This window comes from Taudactylus pleione, unplaced genomic scaffold (genome assembly GCF_031769625.1).
Source record: "Taudactylus pleione unplaced genomic scaffold, aTauple2 ptg001254l, whole genome shotgun sequence".
NCBI classification, from domain to species: domain Eukaryota; kingdom Metazoa; phylum Chordata; class Amphibia; order Anura; family Myobatrachidae; genus Taudactylus; species Taudactylus pleione.
The window spans coordinates 150,615-171,346 of NW_028285654.1; the positions used below are offsets into that span (position 1 = coordinate 150,615).

General features: G+C 44.9%; 1 protein-coding gene across 1 annotated transcript in view; it reads right to left on the reverse strand.

The window, feature by feature from the left end:
- Positions 1 to 5,861: 5,861 nt before the first annotated feature.
- The window catches only part of PSMC1 (proteasome 26S subunit, ATPase 1), a 33,439-nt gene continuing 18,568 nt past the window's right edge, over positions 5,862 to 20,732 (reverse strand). The window contains exons 7-11 of the mRNA XM_088462505.1: positions 12,502 to 12,598; positions 12,227 to 12,416; positions 7,047 to 7,198; positions 6,381 to 6,535; positions 5,862 to 6,292 (exon numbers count right to left, since the gene is read on the reverse strand). Of these exons, the coding sequence (XP_088318631.1) occupies positions 6,158 to 6,292; positions 6,381 to 6,535; positions 7,047 to 7,198; positions 12,227 to 12,416; positions 12,502 to 12,598 (729 nt within the window). The 3' untranslated portion in view covers positions 5,862 to 6,157. The remainder of the gene's footprint in view (positions 6,293 to 6,380; positions 6,536 to 7,046; positions 7,199 to 12,226; positions 12,417 to 12,501; positions 12,599 to 20,732) is intronic.

Sequence of the window (20,732 nt, forward strand, 5' to 3'; positions counted from 1 at the left end):
GTGTATAACGTCCACTGTACGTCTGGTATCATCGAGTGCCTGCCTAGACGGGACAAAGCCCACCTGATCAGGGTGAATTAGGTCTGGTAATAGCTGGCTGAGCCTAGTTGCAAGGATCTTAGCAAAAATTTTCAGATCAGCATTAAGTAGCGAGATAGAAGCAACGAGAGGATCCTTATCTGGTGTAGAAATGACTGTAATGGTGGCTTTGGTAGTAGTTGGATGAAAGGTTTTGCCATCAAGAATTTGGTTAACATTTTAGTTCGGTGCGGGATTAAGGAAGTTTGGAAGGTGTTATAGTAGGAGATTGGTAATCCATCGGGACCAGGTGCTTTAGAGGGTGTGTGTGTTTTAGGGCATTACGAGTCTCCTCAGTAACGGGAAGTCCAAGCGTCCCTGCTACAGAAGGGTCAATACAAGGAAGGCCACGAAAAGAAAGGTAGTCAACGGTTTGTGAACGGACATTAGGGTCCGCAGTGGGTGAGTCAGAGAGGTTATACAACTGTTCGTAATAAATTCTAAAAATATTGTTAATGGCAACTGGGTCATATTGAAGGTCCCTATTCCCACCTCGCAGGGTCCGAATGGCGGTTTTAGCTTTCCAGGAATTTAACCTGTTGGCTAAGAATGTGTCCGCTTTATTACTCTCTTCATAAAAATGCTGATTAAGCCAGCGGAGGGATTTTCCGTTTTTTCAGAAGGAGGGCGTTAAGGTCGCCTCTAGCTCATGTTAGCTAGAGAAAGTGAGATGATTGCGCTTATGTGAAGTTTCTAAGCGTTGAACATCCTCATAGCTAATAATGTGTCCTCGAATAATGGATTTGTGGGCCTCCCAGACCATAGGAGAACAGGGGGAATTCGGTGTATTAATAGAAAAATAATCAGCCAGTGTGGACTTAATTTTATCCTGAAATTGTGGGCTCTTCAAAAGGGGTTTCATTTATTCACCAGGACGGCCTAGATGCAGGTGTTTCAAGAAGGTCAAAAGTGATTGTGAGGACAGCGTGATCCGACCACAGATTAGGTGTAATAGATGAGTCTATCAAATGTTTGGAAACTAAAGTGCAACAAGTTCAGGAATATGTTTGATGGGGGGGAGAAAGTGTAGTCACGAGAGGAGGGATTAAGTGCACGCCAGGCGTTAAAGAGTCCAGATTCATGGAAGTACCTATTAAGGGATTTAGTAAGCTGGTTTGTCTGGATGCGATTAGGGGAATGAGATTTATCAAGGTCTTGATTAAGAACAGCATTGAAATCCCCGCCAACTATGAGGTGACCTACTCTCCGTTTATTTAAAATTAAAAAGAATGAGTTAAAGAACGGTATCTGACCTGTGTTAGGACAATAGACATCAGCTATCGTCACATCCAAGTGCCCCAATTTACCAGTCAAAATAATATATCTGCCATCTGAGGCGGTAAAAAGGGAAAGTTTAACTAAAGGAAAGTTTGTTATTAATCAATATTGTTACTCCATTAAGTCTGGTTTGAGTACAATACAGTGGAGCAATTGTTAGATTGGAGGGATGGATGGGAGGAGGCACGAAAGTGGTTTTCTTGTAATAGCACTATTCCGGCTTTAAGACCATGAATAAAACGGACTAGTAGTGAACACTTCTGAGGGGTATTTAGGCCCTTGGCATTCATAAAAGTAATGGTTAAAAGCATCTTGATGAGTTAAAAGAATGGGACTAGAGTAGGGTGAGATGAATATCTGAGAGATCCTGACTCGCTTTAGGGGTAAGGGAGGGAAAGAGGAAAAATAAGGCAAGAATGGAAGGAACAAGGGAAAAGTCCGGGTGCGAGATTCCCCGAGTCCAGTGGAGAATAATGCACACAGAAATTGGGACCGTAAAGGCCATAGAGATATAAGATTTATCCTGTATAACCTCCGGGAAATATGAAAACAATAATAATAATAAAAAAAAAAAAAAAAGACAAAAACTTATCTAGTATATAAAGTTATAGATAAATTGAAAAATCAATTCAAAATAGGGTTGAAACCCTCTGGGCGTATTCTAAAAGTAAAAGCATTTTGTAGGGCCAATAATATAAAAAACATGTGCATATGTGAAGTGTATAGTTCTCATAAATGGTGGTGAGAACAATAAGGAAACAGAAAAAAAGTATAAATGAAGGGTAACCAGGGCAACATCGGAGGAGCCAAGTGACAAAACCTACAATGAAGGTAATCAGCTGGCGAGAAATAATATACAGGAAAAAAAGAGAAAAAACACCGTAGCATATAAATTCAATATTAAGTGACAGCAATCATCTTATATAAAAAGGATATAAATCTTCTTGAATGGTGAGGGTAACGGTGTAGGCTAGAAATTAGTAACGGTAATAAACAGTGTTCGTGAACCAGTAATAGTAACAAAACCCATAGGACAGGTATGAAGCAGTCTTCAAAGAACAGTGGAGGAGTTCAAGGGTTTTCAGTAGTTGAGTGGGAAGGGGGTCCAGATTCTTCCAGATGAGTCAGTAGGTCCTTGCCCTCTCTAGGATCTCAGATGATAATTGTTTTGCCATGAAGATGAACTAGAAGTTTAAAAACCCCAAACGTAAACGAATTACACAAACTCGCAGAGCCCCCGTCAAATCTCCGAGTTCTCTTCGTTTAACAATTGTGGCAGGTGCGAGGTCCTGATAGAATTGAAGTTTGGCATTTTCGTAGAGAATATAAGGTTTGCCACGTGTTGGGGCCAAGACGGATTCTTTGTCTTTAAAGCTGAGATATCTCATAATGACATCTCGTGGAAGATCAGCGTCTCGGGGTTTGGGTCTGAGAGCCTGATGTGCCCGTTCCATGGTAGTTGACGAGAGCCCAGGTTTAGAAGAATAAAAGAGAACAGCCGGTGTCACCACCCACTAATTTCTTAGCTCTTGTGTTGGATCTGCTCATGATAGTATAAGTGAGTAACCGTTGGTGATAGAAAAACTAGGTGTTGGAGTGAGGTGAAGAGGCCAGCTAATAGACTCCCAGAGGGTATGAGGTTAGGCGTTCAGGGGGCCATAGACAGGATGTTAAGGTAGTAAATCCGCCTGGCAAGATAGTTAAGTTCGGTAAGTAGGCCCGGAGGGTGGACATCTTTTGAAGGAGCAAAATAGAGCGGGTCAATTAATTGGAATGTAGGTCTCAGAGGAGCTGATCCCGGGGTTCAGAGAGGCAAGCACGAATTCTCAAGTTGAAAATCACAGAGTCCCGAAGCAACAGCTTGTACAGAGGAAGAGTATGTTTTGTGTCACTCTACTTTTGTGGGAGGAGTGGGTACCTTTATCAGAAAAGGAGGATTCCTAAAATATTCCGCCTTCTCTAAACAAGATAATAACAATAGCAAAACGGCTCATGCTGGCCACGCACACACTGCGATATTTTACCCGATCCCGACACATTGGAACGACAGACCGTGTAAAATATGGCCAAATCCTGAGTAAATCGTTGAGTCCCCACTCACGATCACGATGCGATGCGCGTCCCCGCTGATGCAGAGCTGCCGGGGAGAGTTTCAAGGGAAATCTTACACAAATCGTACACATCAGCTGATCGTGTGCAGATCGCCGTGTGTGGTCACCTTTAGTAGGTCGATAGCCTATGTAGCTGTAATTGTCAAGGGAGAAAAAGCACTGAAATGCGATTCTATATATAGAGAAGCTACAGTATCCTGCCAAAAGGGGGAGCCAAAGCCTCAGAAATAGAAGCTAGGTATCCAATAATATTAGGAAATTAAATCTGAGGCAATACAATGAAAATTACCAATTATTAAAACCTCCAGGTAGATCAGAGGCAAGGCACCACAGAGCTCAATTAGGATGGGGGGCAGCAGAGGATGACAATCATGACACTATAATGCAAGGTGTGATGGGGATATGGGGGAGAAGTGAGGTAGATGAAAGGAGAGGCAGCAATAACCTTCAGTGCTCACCACTGCTGGCCATGAAAACGAGGAGGTCTTTACCAGGTCCTTAGTAGGATGTAGTAATATTAGCTGCAGCGAGGGACACAGGGTGCGGGCCAGCCGACAGCCTAGGTCCTGCTGGAGTCAAGGCAGCCTCTGGAGCAATGGCTATCGCAGGCAGAGCAGCCGGAGTCACCAGCCCTTGCAGCCGGCTCTTGAGGAGACAGGGTCACGGTAAGCCAGCGGGTGTAGGCGAGCAGGAAGCCGGAATGTGGGGAGGGAGTAGTGAGCGTGTTGATCGCGGATGGGGCAGGTGTCCCGGTCCTCTGGATTATGGAAGTCTCCGTTGGCGTCTGTTCCAAATCAAGTCCCCGTCTTTAGGAGGGTGGTTAGGCCACCACCCGCAGGGAAGTAGAAAAGACCCTCGGCTCTGCGGGCTGACCCCGTGCGTGGAGTAGCAAGGATTTGGGAAAGGTGCAGACTGGGAGCTCAATCAGGCTTGGGGGAAGTGGAGGAGAAATTAGTAACGCCGGGCAGGCGCTCCCACAGGACACGTCTGTCTCCTTTGCTTGTCTCCACGCTCCCCCTGCTTGACCATTTAAAAAAAATATATAATTTGTGTGTGTGATGACCCCTGTAAGTTAGTAGTCAGAAATCACCATTACTTTATTTTTATTTACCTTCATATGGAGATGGCGGTCATTTTTGTATCATGGCGTATGACATTTTCCTCTGTTGCGGACGTTTGGGTAAATGCAATATCTCAGCTCAGAAAAGTCATCGAGAGCTGAGATAAAAACCATTATTTCCAGCACATAACAATTTTCCTACCTCACTTCCATATCACCGAAATTTAAGCCCAAATTCGTCACATTTTAAAGAAAAAGTTAATTTTTTTGGATTGTATTTCATTGGGAAGGAATAAAATTTCAGAGCTGTAATTTTTTGGGGGAATAGCTATATATTGCCAAACAAATTTCGAGTTATCTTTGTCTTCTTTTTTTATTAGAGCACTTTAAAATTGCTTGTTTATCCATTTTTCACCTAAATTGACAACTAATAAAAATGTCAAATTCCCAGCATACACCGTGTTCTGAGGGGTACCTGTAAAAAAAAAAAATTGGCGTTTGATATTCCATGTGGAACAAAGCTAAACGTGTGTTATAATAAGTTTACGCTTTTGAATCTTTTAAGTGACTGTGTTAAAGTAAAGCAGCATCTAAATGACAATTTTTAACACCCCTTAAGGAAACTATTACTTACAATTTTATTAAGCTCAATGTTGATTAAAATGCGAAGGACCTGTTGTTGTTGCAGGAACGTCTGGCTGTATCACAACCGTACACCCAAATCAGGCGGCCATTTTTTCCATATTCTATTCCGAACCACAATTCTCTCAACAGCAATAGGAGCATAAACTAGATACATAGCTAAATATAGAGACCTCAAAGTAAATAAAGAAACACAGAATACGGTTATTTAGGATGGTCCAAAAAGAATACAAGTCGCAGCTGCGAGGACCTCGGGAAGGTGGCCTACAGCAGTACGCAGGAGGCATAGATCGGAAGGGCGGGTATTACGCTGTGGTAGCGCTCATTGCTAGGGTACTGCTGACAACTTGGACATCTTTTCATCACAGTTCCATTAGTTTACTCAAATATAAACTCTTGTCTGATCCTATTGGCCCTGATTATGGACACCAGGAAAATGACCATCATTTTATTATCCTTGTATCCATTCATCACACTAATTCCCTCTCTTCTCACCTAGGAACATAGAATGAGTTTAGCAGGTGGATTCCAGGTTTTTATTCTAATTGGAAGAGGTCCTGGTCTATTATAGAGGAGAGGAAAGTTAAGCCAATTGGTGCAATAGCCTATGGACATCAGTATACGACGCCTGAGAAGCAGTACCGCAGCACTAGTGCTCTAATCACTGAGTAATAACACAATTTGCACTGATCTGCATTTGAATGGATTTTATTTAACACATCCTGCAGCAGCCGCAATAGGGCCACTGTCTAGCGCCCCGGGGGAACAGACATCATGCTAGCTCCTGGCTGAGCAACAGAATGGCCGATCGCGAATGTCCCACACCAGTATATCAGACCATGGTGTATGGGGATGATGGGAGTAACAGTCCAACAGCTGGAGGAGCTAATCTAAGGACAACTGCTCCCCACTACAGAAGCAGCAGCGCTCTCCCTCATCCAGTGAAAAATAACAAAAGAAAATAAAAATATTCAAGAAAAGATGAAGTTTAGAGGTAGAGCCCCTCCGGGGTGCCCTCCTGCTTCTTGTACAGCACGTTCTCTTTTGATTTCTTAAAGTCTTCGTTGGTAACTTTCATCCTACGCTCCCGGAGAGCCATCAGCCCGGCCTCAGTGCATATAGCCTGCGGAGAAAAGCAGAGACGTGACTCTGGGCTGATCGCTGCCGCATGTACTATGGGAACTATAAGGCTCACACAGGTAGGGTCTTACTTTTATATCTGCTCCAGACAGGTCGTCTTTGGCCATGATCAAATCATCTAACGTGACATCGGTGGACAACGTCATGCGGCTCGTGTGGATCTGGAAGATCCTTTTCTTGGTCTTCTCGTCCGGCAGAGGAAATTCAATCTTTCGGTCGATACGGCCTGATTTTAAAAATTTGACAGTAAGCATCACAAACACCAAATGTTTCTGCAGAGAGCAGATCTAACACAATGTGTAATATTCTTCCAAATAAACTCCCAGCTTCCCTGGTTCCGAATAGCTTTTATATTTATGTGTAAGTCAGTGTGTGTCAGAGTGTTACTGAGGAAACTTTCCCTATACGAGTCCTGGGCGTCTCTAGTCACTGTGTAACTACACTCTACGTAAGCAGTTTATCAGAGGCCGTCCCCAGGGTGGGGTGTAGGGGCTTTATTTTATTAGAGGGTATGGCGGTAAACTTCTTTGAGGATCCACCTTCCTGGATCCCAACAGTTACCTGTAACCCAGCTACTTGGGGGATACAGTGCTAGATAGAAGTGGAGATCACATCAGTTTACAACCTCTCACAATACACATGGTCATTGTCAGATTATGTGATCGCCGGGCCATGTAAGGTGGGTAGAAACGGTGAATCGCCATTAATGGACGCAGGCTGTATATGACAGAATATACCTGGTCTGATTAGTGCTGGGTCCAGGGTTTCTATCCTGTTTGTTGCCATAATGACTTTAACATCACCCCGGGAATCAAATCCGTCCAGTTGGTTGAGCAGCTCCAACATCGTTCTCTGAATCTCCCTCTCCCCACCGGAGTTGGAATCATATCTGTGGGAAGTACAGAAGACATGTGTAATGCTGAATCATCATGGCCACACAGGATCACATCATTACCTAACACACATACAGCCAGGGCCACACAGGATCACATCATTACCTAACACACATACAGCCAGGGCCACACAGGATCACATCATTACCTAACACACATACAGCCAGGGCCACACAGGATCACATCATTACCTAACACACATACAGCCATGGCCACACAGGATCACATCATTACCTAACACACATACAGCCAGGGCCACACAGGATCACGTTATTACCTAACACACATACAGCCAGGGCCACACAGGATCACATCATTACCTAACACACATACAGCCAGGGCCACACAGGATCACATCATTACCTAACACACATACAGCCAGGGCCACACAGGATCACATCATTACCTAACACACATACAGCCAGGGCCACACAGGATCACATCATTACCTAACACACATACAGCCAGGGCCACACAGGATCACATCATTACCTAACACACATACAGTCAGGGCCACACAGGATCACATCATTACCTAACACACATACAGCCAGGGCCACACAGGATCACATCATTACCTAACACACATACAGCCAGGGCCACACAGGATCACGTCATTACCTAACACACATACAGCCAGGGCCACACAGGATCACATCATTACCTAACACACATACAGCCAGGGCCACACAGGATCACATCATTACCTAACACACATACAGCCAGGGCCACACAGGATCACATCATTACCTAACACACATACAGCCAGGGTCACACAGGATCACACCATTACCTAACACACATACAGCCAGGGCCACACAGGATCACATCATTACCTAACACACATACAGCCATGGCCACACAGGATCACGTTATTACCTAACACACATACAGCCAGGGCCAGGGCCACACAGGATCACATCATTACCTAACACACATACAGCCAGGGCCACACAGGATCACGTTATTACCTAACACACATACAGCCAGGGCCACACAGGATCACATCATTACCTAACACACATACAGCCAGGGCCACACAGGATCACATCATTACCTAACACACATACAGCCAGGGCCACACAGGATCACATCATTACCTAACACACATACAGCCAGGGCCACACAGGATCACGTCATTACCTAACACACATACAGCCATGGCCGCACAGGATCACATCATTACCTAACACACATACAGCCAGGGCCACACAGGATCACGTCATTACCTAACACACATACAGCCAGGGCCACACAGGATCACGTCATTACCTAACACACATACAGCCAGGGCCACACAGGATCACATTATTACCTAACACACATACAGCCAGGGCCACACAGGATCACGTCATTACCTAACACACATACAGCCAGGGCCACACAGGATCACGTCATTACCTAACACACATACAGCCAGGGCCACACAGGATCACGTCATTACCTAACACACATACAGCCAGGGCCACACAGGATCACATCATTACCTAACACACATACAGCCAGGGCCACACAGGATCACGTCATTACCTAACACACATACAGCCAGGGCCACACAGGATCATTACCTAACACACATACAGCCAGGGCCACACAGGATCACATCATTACCTAACACACATACAGCCATGGCCACACAGGATCACGTTATTACCTAACACACATACAGCCAGGGCCAGGGCCACACAGGATCACATCATTACCTAACACACATACAGCCAGGGCCACACAGGATCACGTTATTACCTAACACACATACAGCCAGGGCCACACAGGATCACATCATTACCTAACACACATACAGCCAGGGCCACACAGGATCACATCATTACCTAACACACATACAGCCAGGGCCACACAGGATCACATCATTACCTAACACACATACAGCCAGGGCCACACAGGATCACGTCATTACCTAACACACATACAGCCATGGCCGCACAGGATCACATCATTACCTAACACACATACAGCCAGGGCCACACAGGATCACGTCATTACCTAACACACATACAGCCAGGGCCACACAGGATCACGTCATTACCTAACACACATACAGCCAGGGCCACACAGGATCACATTATTACCTAACACACATACAGCCAGGGCCACACAGGATCACGTCATTACCTAACACACATACAGCCAGGGCCACACAGGATCACATTATTACCTAACACACATACAGCCAGGGCCACACAGGATCACGTCATTACCTAACACACATACAGCCAGGGCCACACAGGATCACATCATTACCTAACACACATACAGCCAGGGCCACACAGGATCACGTCATTACCTAACACACATACAGCCAGGGCCACACAGGATCATTACCTAACACACATACAGCCAGGGCCACACAGGATCACATCATTACCTAACACACATACAGCAAGGGCCACACAGGATCGCATCATTACCTAACACACATACAGTCAGGGCCACACAGGATCACATCATTACCTAACACACATACAGCCAGGGCCACACAGGATCACATCATTACCTAACACACATACAGCCAGGGCCACACAGGATCACATCATTACCTAACACACATACAGTCAGGGCCACACAGGATCACGTCATTACCTAACACACATACAGCCATGGCCAAAAGTATTGAGAATGACACAAGTATTGGTTTTCACAAAGTTTGCTGCTTCACTGTTATTAGACCTATTTTTAAGATGTTACTATTGTATACTGAGGTATTGTCAATTACATTAAGTTTATGCAAAGAGTGAATATTTGCAGTGGTGACTCTTCTTTTTCAAGACCTCTGCAGTTCGCCCTGGCATGCTGTCACTCACCTTCTGGGCCACATACTGACTGATGGCCGCCCATTCTTACCTAATCAATGCTTGGAGTTTATCAGAATTTGTGGGTATTTGTTTGTCCACCCGCCTCTTGGGGATTGACCACAAATTCTCAATGGCATGACACAGGACGAAGACTTTTGGAGGATGGCCTGGTGTCAAGAAGGGCAGCAAGTTGGTCCAGAAGGTGAGTGACAGCATGCCAGGGCGAATTGCAGAGGTCTTGGTAAAGAAGGGTCACACTGCAAATATTCACTCTGCATAAACTTAATGTAATTGTCAATAAAAGCCTCTGACACTTCAGAAATGCTGTAATATTACTTCTGTATACCATAGTAACATCTGACACTTATGTAATGCTGTAATGTTACCTCAGTATACCATAGTAACATCTGACAAATAGGTCTAATACACAGAAGCAGCAAACTTTGTGAAAACCAATACTTATGTCATTCTCACAACTTTTGGCCATGGCTGTAGAATACAGCCCTGTTACACAGTGCTAATAACACAACAGAGAACGGGTACAGAAGACAATTGTGTTGGTGTGAAACCATGAGAGGGGCTAATACTGACGCCAAGCGCCCACATGAAACCGGGGAGTATATTCCTTCCATGACAAAGGTGCCCACTAAGAAGGGATTTTTCAAAATTTCACTCTTAAGGGGGTGAAAAGGTCTAAAACATCACTGGCAGCTGGTGTGGCTCTCCTATTTGTAGAGTGAGGGAATGGAATGTGTTACTACACACATAAGGGAAGGCAATGTGTTACTACAGAGGTACGGGAGGGGAATATGTTACTACACAGGTGAGGGAAGGGAATGTGTTACTACAGAGGTATGGGAGGGGAATATGTTACTACACAGGTGAGGGAATGTTTAACTACAGGGGTGAAGAACAGGAATGTGTTACTAAAGAATTGAGGGAGGGGAATGTGTTACTCCAGAGGGGAAGGAGGAGAATAAGTTACTACATGTGCGAGGAAGGGAAAGGTGTTACTACAGAGGTGAGGAAGTGGAATGTCTTAGACAGGTGAGGGAGGGTAATGTCTTACTATAGCAGTGATGCATTACTATAGAGGTGAAGGATTATTGGAGTGGTGAAATGGAAACAATATCTAAGGTATATCCGAGTGAAATTGGATACATCAGCTAGTATACATTTAAAAAGGGATCCTACTGTGATGCATGGGGTAAGAGATCCATAAGACACTGCTTTTCCTATATGTCTAATAAGCACCTGAATATCTGGCCTAACCTCTGTGAGTACCCCTTAGGGTACCAGCACCTTGAGGTGGAGAACACCAACACAGTCATAAAGAGCCACCCAGATCCAGTTTGTAGCCTCCACATACGAGAACACGCAAGTGGCAAAGTAACAGAGCCGTCTATTGATAGGACGGGCCGCACATTACACAATCCCCAATGATTGTACATTCTGCATAGCTGACACAACAGACAGGACAATTCTGAGCTCTCCCAGCCACCATTCATTTATCAATCATTGCTCTCACATGACCTTTCTGTGGTCACAAATGTCGTCATTACAATGTGCTCAGCAATTAAGAACATGTATAATATACGTGCGGTTTTACTATTCCATTATTATCTGGTAGTACACAATAATTTTTAAAAAGAAATGAGAGTAAAGCTGGGCACATACGTAAAGATTTTCTGTCCAACCATCCAACTAGTTGATTGGTTGGAATAAAAATCTGGTAACGTATGGGAGTAACTGATGATCAGCAATTTGCTCCTAAATGCCAGAAAACAGATGAAAATGGCGTCAAACAAGTTTGTTAAATGTTTGATATAAAACAATTTTTTCAAACAACAGTTTTTGTCCATTTTCCGGCGTTTGGGAGCAAATTGCTGATTGTCATTTGCTTTCATACATTACCAGATTTTCATTCCAACCAATCAACTAGTTTAATGGTTGGACAGAAAATCTTTACGTGTGTATGCAGCTTTAGGGTATGAATATTGATTTATGTAGCAAATATATTATGTTTATAAGGCTGTGGATAAATATTATATAATATTGGCGCTTTCCCTATGTACCTGTACACGTTATATGCTTTATGTATTGCATACGATAAGTCTGTTTGATTTTAAAATTCCAAAATAAATATTGAACCCAGAAAATGATTACTGGTGGTACTGGGAGCAGAATTCTAGTATAGAGCCAAGTTCTTACCTCTTTGTGCCAATGGCATCAATCTCATCAATGAATACTATAGACGGTGCGTGTTCTTCTGCCACTCGAAACAGCTCACGTACCAGTTTGGGCCCGTCTCCCAGGTATTTCTGTATCAGCTCCGAGCCCACCACCCTCAGGAAGGTGGCAGAGGTCTGGTTGGCTACGGCTTTGGCCAAAAGAGTTTTGCCTGAGAAGAGACGCAAACCAGACAGATATTAAGGGAATGGACAGAGAAACAGACAGACAATGAACAAGGGAGATGAAGATAGTACCTGTGCCAGGCGGGCCATAGAGAATGACCCCTTTGGGTGGTTTAATGCCCATCTCTTCATAGTATTCCGGATGTGTGAGAGGAAGCTCCACAGACTCCTGTAGGACAGAGACCACAGACACTCAGTGCCAGTCTCTACACAGCTCTGCTGTATGATCATCTAGTCTTATTATTTACACATATACCAAACCATGACAAAAATGTTCCTCCTTTCATCTACTCCTGACACTACCCATCAATTCATGGAACGTTCAAAGGATTAGCTGAGCCTCAAAATGCTGGTCTTCATCCAGGAGAAGCACTTTATTCAGCACCTCCACACTGAACTTCAGTCTAAAGTAGTCCTGTGATTCATTTAGTAATTTTGGTTATTTGCAACCGCACGTCTGACACCCCGTGGCGTGGCGTGGCGTGCCCCCCCCCCCCCCCGAGATAAGCAGACAAAAGGCAGTCATCAGTCTTGATAAAGTTCTTGACGAGCAATCAAAAAGCTGCAAGCAGACTGCTGAAATATTTTACGACATGTGGAACATTAACAGCCTGATCTTATTCAATCCGGCAAAACAAATTTCCGACTCGAGCTGACACCTGCCCCAAACAATGGAGGGGAAGCTGCACGTTGGGCTTCTGGGCTGTTCTAATCCACTGTGCCAAGCGCACTATTGAAGGCTCATGGCATGATTGCTATACCATGGCCAGGATGTTATTCCTACTTCCTAATCAGTGCCCTAGTAACAGAGTCCCCAGCGGCAACTATCCGAACCTCCCAGACCATATATGCGGGGATTGTAGACTTCGCATCACAGACCACTTACATCATCCCGCAGCCCCGCAGCAGACAGGATCTCTCTACAGAACCTCATCAGGTCATTTAGCCATCTTTCAGGATAAAATTATTTTCACCACATAATTAGAATGTAAGCTCTTTCAAGCAGGGCCCTCTACCCTCTTGCGCTTCTCCCTACCGTATTTTCATTTATGTGGGTGTAAAGGTCACTAATATCGCTATGTTTATTATCAGTGTCCTGCTTTGTATTTTATTGTATTGTAAGTCGCTGGTTACTTATTGGTTTATGTACTTTGTAAGGTGCTGCAGAACACTTGTGGCGCCATATGAATAAATTATAATTATAGGCTAAGCTACTGTTCCTATACCCCCTAAATAGACTAAGGGGCCTATGTGTGAAGCTGTTTTGTACATAAAATTAAGCAGAAACTACAGTTTCTGCATAATTTTATGTATGGTACCTATGTAACAATACAGGAGATTTCACAGAAATCTCTGGCAAAGTGCTAGTTAGCGCTGCGGATCACAGTCATCATTATTATCAATGGGGGCTACGATCTGACCCCAATGTACCTAGCGAAACTTTTCGGAATTTGGCCCCGGTAGTTTACACCCCCTTTAGATAGTGTAAACTACTGTAAGCCTATGGAGGCTCCAGGGGCAGGAGCTCCAATAGCGGCACTGTGCGCATGGTCAGGTTTTGTGAAAGACTCCTACAATTTTCCAAGGACATAACAGGCAGAGGCAGCGGTTACCGCATTCCTATGGAATTCGAAGACAAAGTTAAGGGTTAGTTATACCATAACTCTCCTTTTCTTCTTCAGGTTCCATAGGGCTCCACAGGGACAATGGGGATGTCCCAAAGCAGTTGTTCAAGGGCAGGAACACTCGTGAGCTGAGAGGAGAACCCAGCATCTGAATGAAACATCCTGAGAGGCAAATGTATCAAAGGCATAGAACCTAAGAAAGGTGTGGACAGAAGACCACGTGGCCGCCTTGCATAGTTGTTCGGCAGACGCACCACAACGGGTTGCCCACGAGGGACCCACAGAGCGAGTAGAATGAGCAGATACTGTAGCCGGTACAGGAAGGCCAGTCTGTGTAGGCCTGTGAGATGCGAAGCATTCTGGCCAGGGCCATCCCTTCTTATGGAATCCATATAGGACAAAGAGGGAGTACGATTTCCTGATAGAACTAGTACGGTCTATGTAGATCTTCAGAGTATGGATCACATCCAAAGAGGCCTCACCTGCCGAAAGGCCTGGTGATTAAAAGGCCGGAAACACAATTTCCTTAAGATGGAAACTAGAGACCACCTTCAGAAGGAAGCCAGGGTGCGTTCGAAGAACAGCCCTGTCCGGATGAAAGATTAGAAGTGGGGAGCGACAGGAAAGCACCCCTAAATCAGATACCCTACGGGCAGATGCTATTGCCAGAAGATATAGAGTCTTCACAGTGAGCCATTTGATATTTACTGAATTCAGGGGTTCGAATGGAGGTTCCTGAAGTGCCTTGGGGACCACTGACATATCCCACGGAGCCACAGGAGGGTCATAGGGGGATTGTACACTTAGAACACCTTCCAGGATAGAGTGAACCTCCGGTAGAGGAGCAATTTTGCGCTGGAAGCAGTAGGACAGAGCAGAAACGTGCACTTTCAGAGAGGCCAGGCGGAGTCCGAGATCCAGTTTAGCTTGAAGAAAGGCAAGGATTCTAGAACCCCTAAAAACCTGAGGGTCATAGTTTCTAGTAGTACACCACTGGAAATATGTATGCCACACCCGGTGATAAAACCTGGTAAAGGCTCTGAGCATGGTCTGGACCACAGAGCTAGAAAACCCTTTAAGACCTTAAGAGGGATGCCTCAAGAGCCAAGCCGCTAAAGACAGACGGGCCAGGTCCAGATGGACACAGGAACCCTGAGACAACAGGTCTGGTCGTAGAGGAAGTTGGAGAGGAACGTCTATGGAGAGACCTTGAAGATCGGAGTACCAATGGCGTCTGGGCCAAGCCGGAGCTACCAACAGGACCGTGCCTCCTCTTGCTTGAACTTCCACAGAATCCGGGGAATGGAGACTGGAGGAAAGAGGCACGCCAAAAGGTCCAACTCACAGATAATGCGTCCACGAAGGCTGCGTCGGGATCCCTCATCCTGGCCCCATACACTGGATGCTTGGGGTTGTGTTGCGAGGCCATGAGGTCCACGTCCGATAGACCCCATTTGTCCACCAGGAGCTGAAAGACTTCTGGATAGGGAGACCACTCCCCTGCATGCACGTCGCGGCGGCTGAGGAAATCCGCCTCCCAATTGAGAATCTCCCCTGCGGAGATGGCTGGGAGATAGCGTTCGGCCCATGTGAGAATGTGGAACACTTCTGTCATTGCTGATTGACTTCGAGTGCCTATTGGTGATTGAGGTAGGCCACTGCCATGGCGTTGTCAGACTGTACTTGTACTGGCTTGCCCTGAAGAATATCCTGATCCAGAGTGAGGGCTTTGTAAATGGCTCGGAGTTCCAGGACGTTGATTGGTAAGATCACCACGTCTGGAGTCCAGCGTCCTTGGAAGTAGTGCTGGTCGGTCACTGTGCCCCAATAGCGGAGGCCTGTGTCCATGGTGAGGAGTGCCCAGTCCGGGATCCAAAAGGGGCGACGCTTGTTTAGGTTGGATGTCTGTAGCGACCACGATAGGGACAGGCGAACCTCCGGAGATATGCCCATCGTCTGTGATCTGAGCAAATGGGGTAGCCCATTCCACCTGGAGAGGATCAGGTGTTGTAGGGGCCTGGAGTGAAACTGAGTGAATTCCACCATGTCGAAGGTGGACACCATGGATCCCAAGGTCTGCATTGCAGAGTGAATTGACACTCGGCGACTGTGGAGTAACTTGCGCACTCGGTGCTGTAATACAGAGATTTTATCTACTGTCAGAAGGGTTCTCTGAGCCTGAGAGTCAAGAAGGCTCCCAGATGCACCATTCTTTGAGAAGGGGTCAGGGAAGACTTTTTTTCCAGTTGATCAGCAAACTGTGCGTTTGTAGAAAGGCAATGGTTACTTGTAGATGGCGGTGAAGAATACCTGGGGAGCTTGCTAAGAGCAAGAGATTGTCCAAGTATGGGAGCAGTCTGATCCCCTGACGACGAAGATAGACCGCCATAACTGCATGATCTTGGTAAAGACCCGAGGAGCTGTAGAAAGCTCAAAAGGCAGAGCTTGAAATTGGTAATGTTGCTTTAGGACAGCAAACCAGAGATACTGCTGATGAGAAGGCGCTATAGGTACATGTAGGTAAGCGTCCCAAATGTCCAGAGACACCATAAAGTCCCCAGTCTCCAAAGCCAGGACAATAGAGCGGAGGGTTTCCATACAAAACCTGGGTACCCTGATAAACTTGTTCAGAGACCTGAGATTGAGGATAGGCCGATGAGACCCGTTGGGCTTCGAACTAAGAATAGGGTAGAATAATAGCCCTTCCCTTGCTGTGATGAGGGGACCGGAATTATTACCCCCGACAGCAGCAAGAAGTGAATGGCCTTCTGGAGGAGCAGGGCTTTGCTTGGGTCCGATGGAGGTCCTGTGCAATTGAACTGCTGGGGGGGGGGGGCGCTTCAGGAGTGGGAGGGCGTATCCGTGGGAGACCACTTCTTTTACCCAGTCATCTGAGGTGGTCTGATGCCAGAACTGGGCAATCTGAAGAAGTCGGACTCCCACCCTGGGAGCCCCCAGGGAGAGGACTGCCCCATCAGGCTGAAGGCTTGTCCTCAGACTTGCAGGTGGACGTCTAGTAGCCCAGGCTTGTTTGGTCCTAGGCTTGGAGGCCTTAGTGGATGCCGACTGCCGTGGAAAGGACTGACTTTTAGCTTTTCCTTGGGGACAAAAGGATGACATCCGAGGCTTCGTAGTAGATGCAGAAGGCAAGAAGTCTTGGAAGCTGCCAAGGTAGTCACAATATAGTAAAATTCTGGGCCGAACAGTATCTCCTCAGAATATGGCAGAGACTCCAAAGCCTTTTTAGAGTCCAAATCTGCCTTCCATGAGCAAAGCCAAACAATACGGCGGGCTACCACAGAAGTAGAAGATGCTTTGGCCAGTATCCCAAGCCACTTCTCCCAAATAGGAGGCTACATATCTAATGTGAGATATGTATGACAGCTGTTAACTCAAAGCATCAGAGGGAAATGTATCTTCTAGGGCATCTGCCCAACTCTCAATGGCTTTTGCCACCCAGGCCGTAGCCCTGGCAGGACGAGTAATAGCTCCTGTAAAAGAGTATACAGACTTCAGACAAGCTTACATCCTTCTATCAGTAGTCTCCTTTAAGGAGGTTGCAGTATGGATAGGTAAGGTAGCGGTAACCAGACGTGTCACGTGGGAATCCACTGCAGGGGGAACTTCCCATTTAGTGCGATCAGAAGCTGGAAGAGGGTAAAAGGAAATCAAGTGTTTAGGCAGCTGAAACTTTTACTTGGCATATTCCATGCTTCACACATGATCAAATAGCTGGTCCCAGTGAGGAAACTCCTGCAAAACTACCTTCTGTCATTTATAGAGGGGCTCTTTTGCCTTAGGAACAGGGTCTGTCTCTCCTATTTGAAGGATAGCTTGTACAGCTCTTATAAGTGCAGGTATATTCAATTTAGAGGGGGGCTCCTCCTCTCCCGAGGGGGGAGTCAGAGTGAGAGAGGTCTGTGTCTTCTGCCTCCCCAGATGATAACTCAGAATCTGATAGCTGGTGGGACTGGGAAGATAACAGCACACTTAGTAGGTTTACTAGGTAAGGTAGTAATTGCCAGACTCATCCACATCTACCCATGGGGGTAGGCAAATAATTTGCAGGGAGTACCTGCTGTGGCCATCCCATAGGGGAAACTACCACAGGGATCACTAGGTGGTCCGCAATTTTTGCCAACACCTGTGAAAAATAAGCCCGAGGGGGGTCCTGAGAGGATGCAGGGGCTGATGGACCAGGTGCCGTATAAAAAGATGAACATAGACCATCTTGAATTTGATCTTCTGAAGCGAAGTCTTCTAAACAGGTTATTCATCCCTTTGCTAGACATAGCTGCAAGGATAGTTATAGCATACAATCTGGCACAGTGCAGTGAGCAACTCAGATATGTACAATATGGCACAGTGTAGTGCGCAACACATACAGTCAGGTGCATAAATATTGGGACATTGACAGAATTTTCATATTTTGGCCTCTATTCACCACCACAATGGCTTTGAAATGAAACAAACAAGATGTGCTTTAACTGCAGACTTTCATATTTAATTTGAGGGTAATTACATCCAAATCAGGTGAACGGTGTAGGAATTACAACGGTTTCTATATGTGCCTCCCACTTTTTAAGGGGCCAAAAGTAATGGGACAAACTAAACAATCCTAAATCAAACTTTCACTTTTTAATACTTTGTTGCAAATCCTTTGCAGGCAATTACAGCCTGAAGTCTGGAACGCATAGACATCACCAGACGCTGGGTTTCATCCCTGGTGATACTCTGCCAGGCCTCTACTGCCAATGTTTTCAGTTCCTGCTTGTTCTTGGGGCATTTTCCCTTCAGTTTTGTCTTCATCAAGTGAAATGCATGCTCAATCGGATTCAGGTCAGGGGATTGACTTGGCCATTGCATAACATTCCACTTTTTAGCCTTAAAAAACTCTGGTTGCTTTTGCAGTATGCTTCGGGTCATTGTCCATCTGCACTGTGAAGCGCCGTCCAATCAGTTCTGAAGCATTTGACTGAATATGAGCATATAATATTGCCCGAAAACACTTCAGAATTCATTCTGCTGCTTTTGTCAGCAGTCACATCACCAATAAATACAAGGGAACCAGTTCCATTGGCAGCCATACATGCCCACGCCATGACACTACCACCACCATGCTTCACTGATGAGGTGGTATGTTTTGGATCATGAGCAGTTCCTTTCCAGTGGAATGGCGCCCTGAGCTGGGGGAGGGGCCTCAGGGTGAGGACCTTCTCCCCTATGCTGACATCAACCACCGGGTCTCTGCCCTTAATTTGTGCCTCCTGCCGGACACCAATGACACAGAGTTGCCCTCAGGCTGTGGGCGGTGTATAGGGGGGAAGGACCGGAGCATCCTGGGACAGAAAAAAAGCTTTCTTGTTGGTGTCCAGTCCTCCAAGTACCACCTATACCCTCATGTCTCCCTGTGGAGCCCTATGGACCCAGAAGAAATAATAGACATTAAAATAAAAAGTGTATCCTGCACTGATGAGATCTACTAACTGCCTGCGCCTACTGTTACCCTGGTATTTGTTGTCTGCATCCTTAGCCAACAAGACGAAGAAATGTGTATCTGCATCACATACTATAATAATAATAATATAATAACACTGAGGGATAACGAGCTGGGAATATGGGAATACATCACATACTATATGGGAATGCATCACATGCTATAATAATACAATATAATATAATATAATAACACTGAGGAATAACGAGCTGGGAACATGGGAATACCTCCTGCATCACATACAATAATAATAATAATAATAATAATAATAATAATATTAATATAATATAATAACACTGAGGGATAACAAGCTGGGAACATGGGAATACCTCCTGCATCACATACTATAATAATAATATAAAATAATAACACTGAGGGATAACAAGCTGGGAACATGGGAATAACTCCTGCATCACATACTATAATAATAATATAAAATAATAACACTGAGGGATAACAAGCTGGGAACATGGGAATAACTCCTGCATCACATACTATAATAATAATAATATAATAACACTGAGGGATAATGAGCTGGGAATAGTGGAATAACTCCTGCATCACATACTATAATAATAATCTAATAACACTGAGGGATAATGAGCTGGGAATAGTGGAATAACTCCTGCATCACATACTATAATAATAATATAATAACACTGAGGGATAATGAGCTGGGAATAGTGGAATAACTCCTGCATCACATACAATAATAATAATAATAATAATAATAATAATAATAATAATAATAATAATAATAATAATAATCTAATAACACTGAGGGATAATGAGCTGGGAATAGTGGAATAACTCCTCCATCACATACTATAATAATAATAATATAAAATAATAACACTGAGGGATAACAAGCTGGGAACATGGGAATAACTCCTGCATCACATACTATAATAATAATAATCTAATAACACTGAGGGATAATGAGCTGGGAATAGTGGAATAACTCCTGCATCACATACTATAATAATAATCTAATAACACTGAGGGATAATGAGCTGGGAATAGTGGAATAACTACTGCATCACATACTATAATAATAATCTAATAACACTGAGGGATAATGAGCTGGGAATAGTGGAATAACTCCTGCATCACATACTATAATAATAATCTAATAACACTGAGGGATAATGAGCTGGGAATAGTGGAATAACTCCTGCATC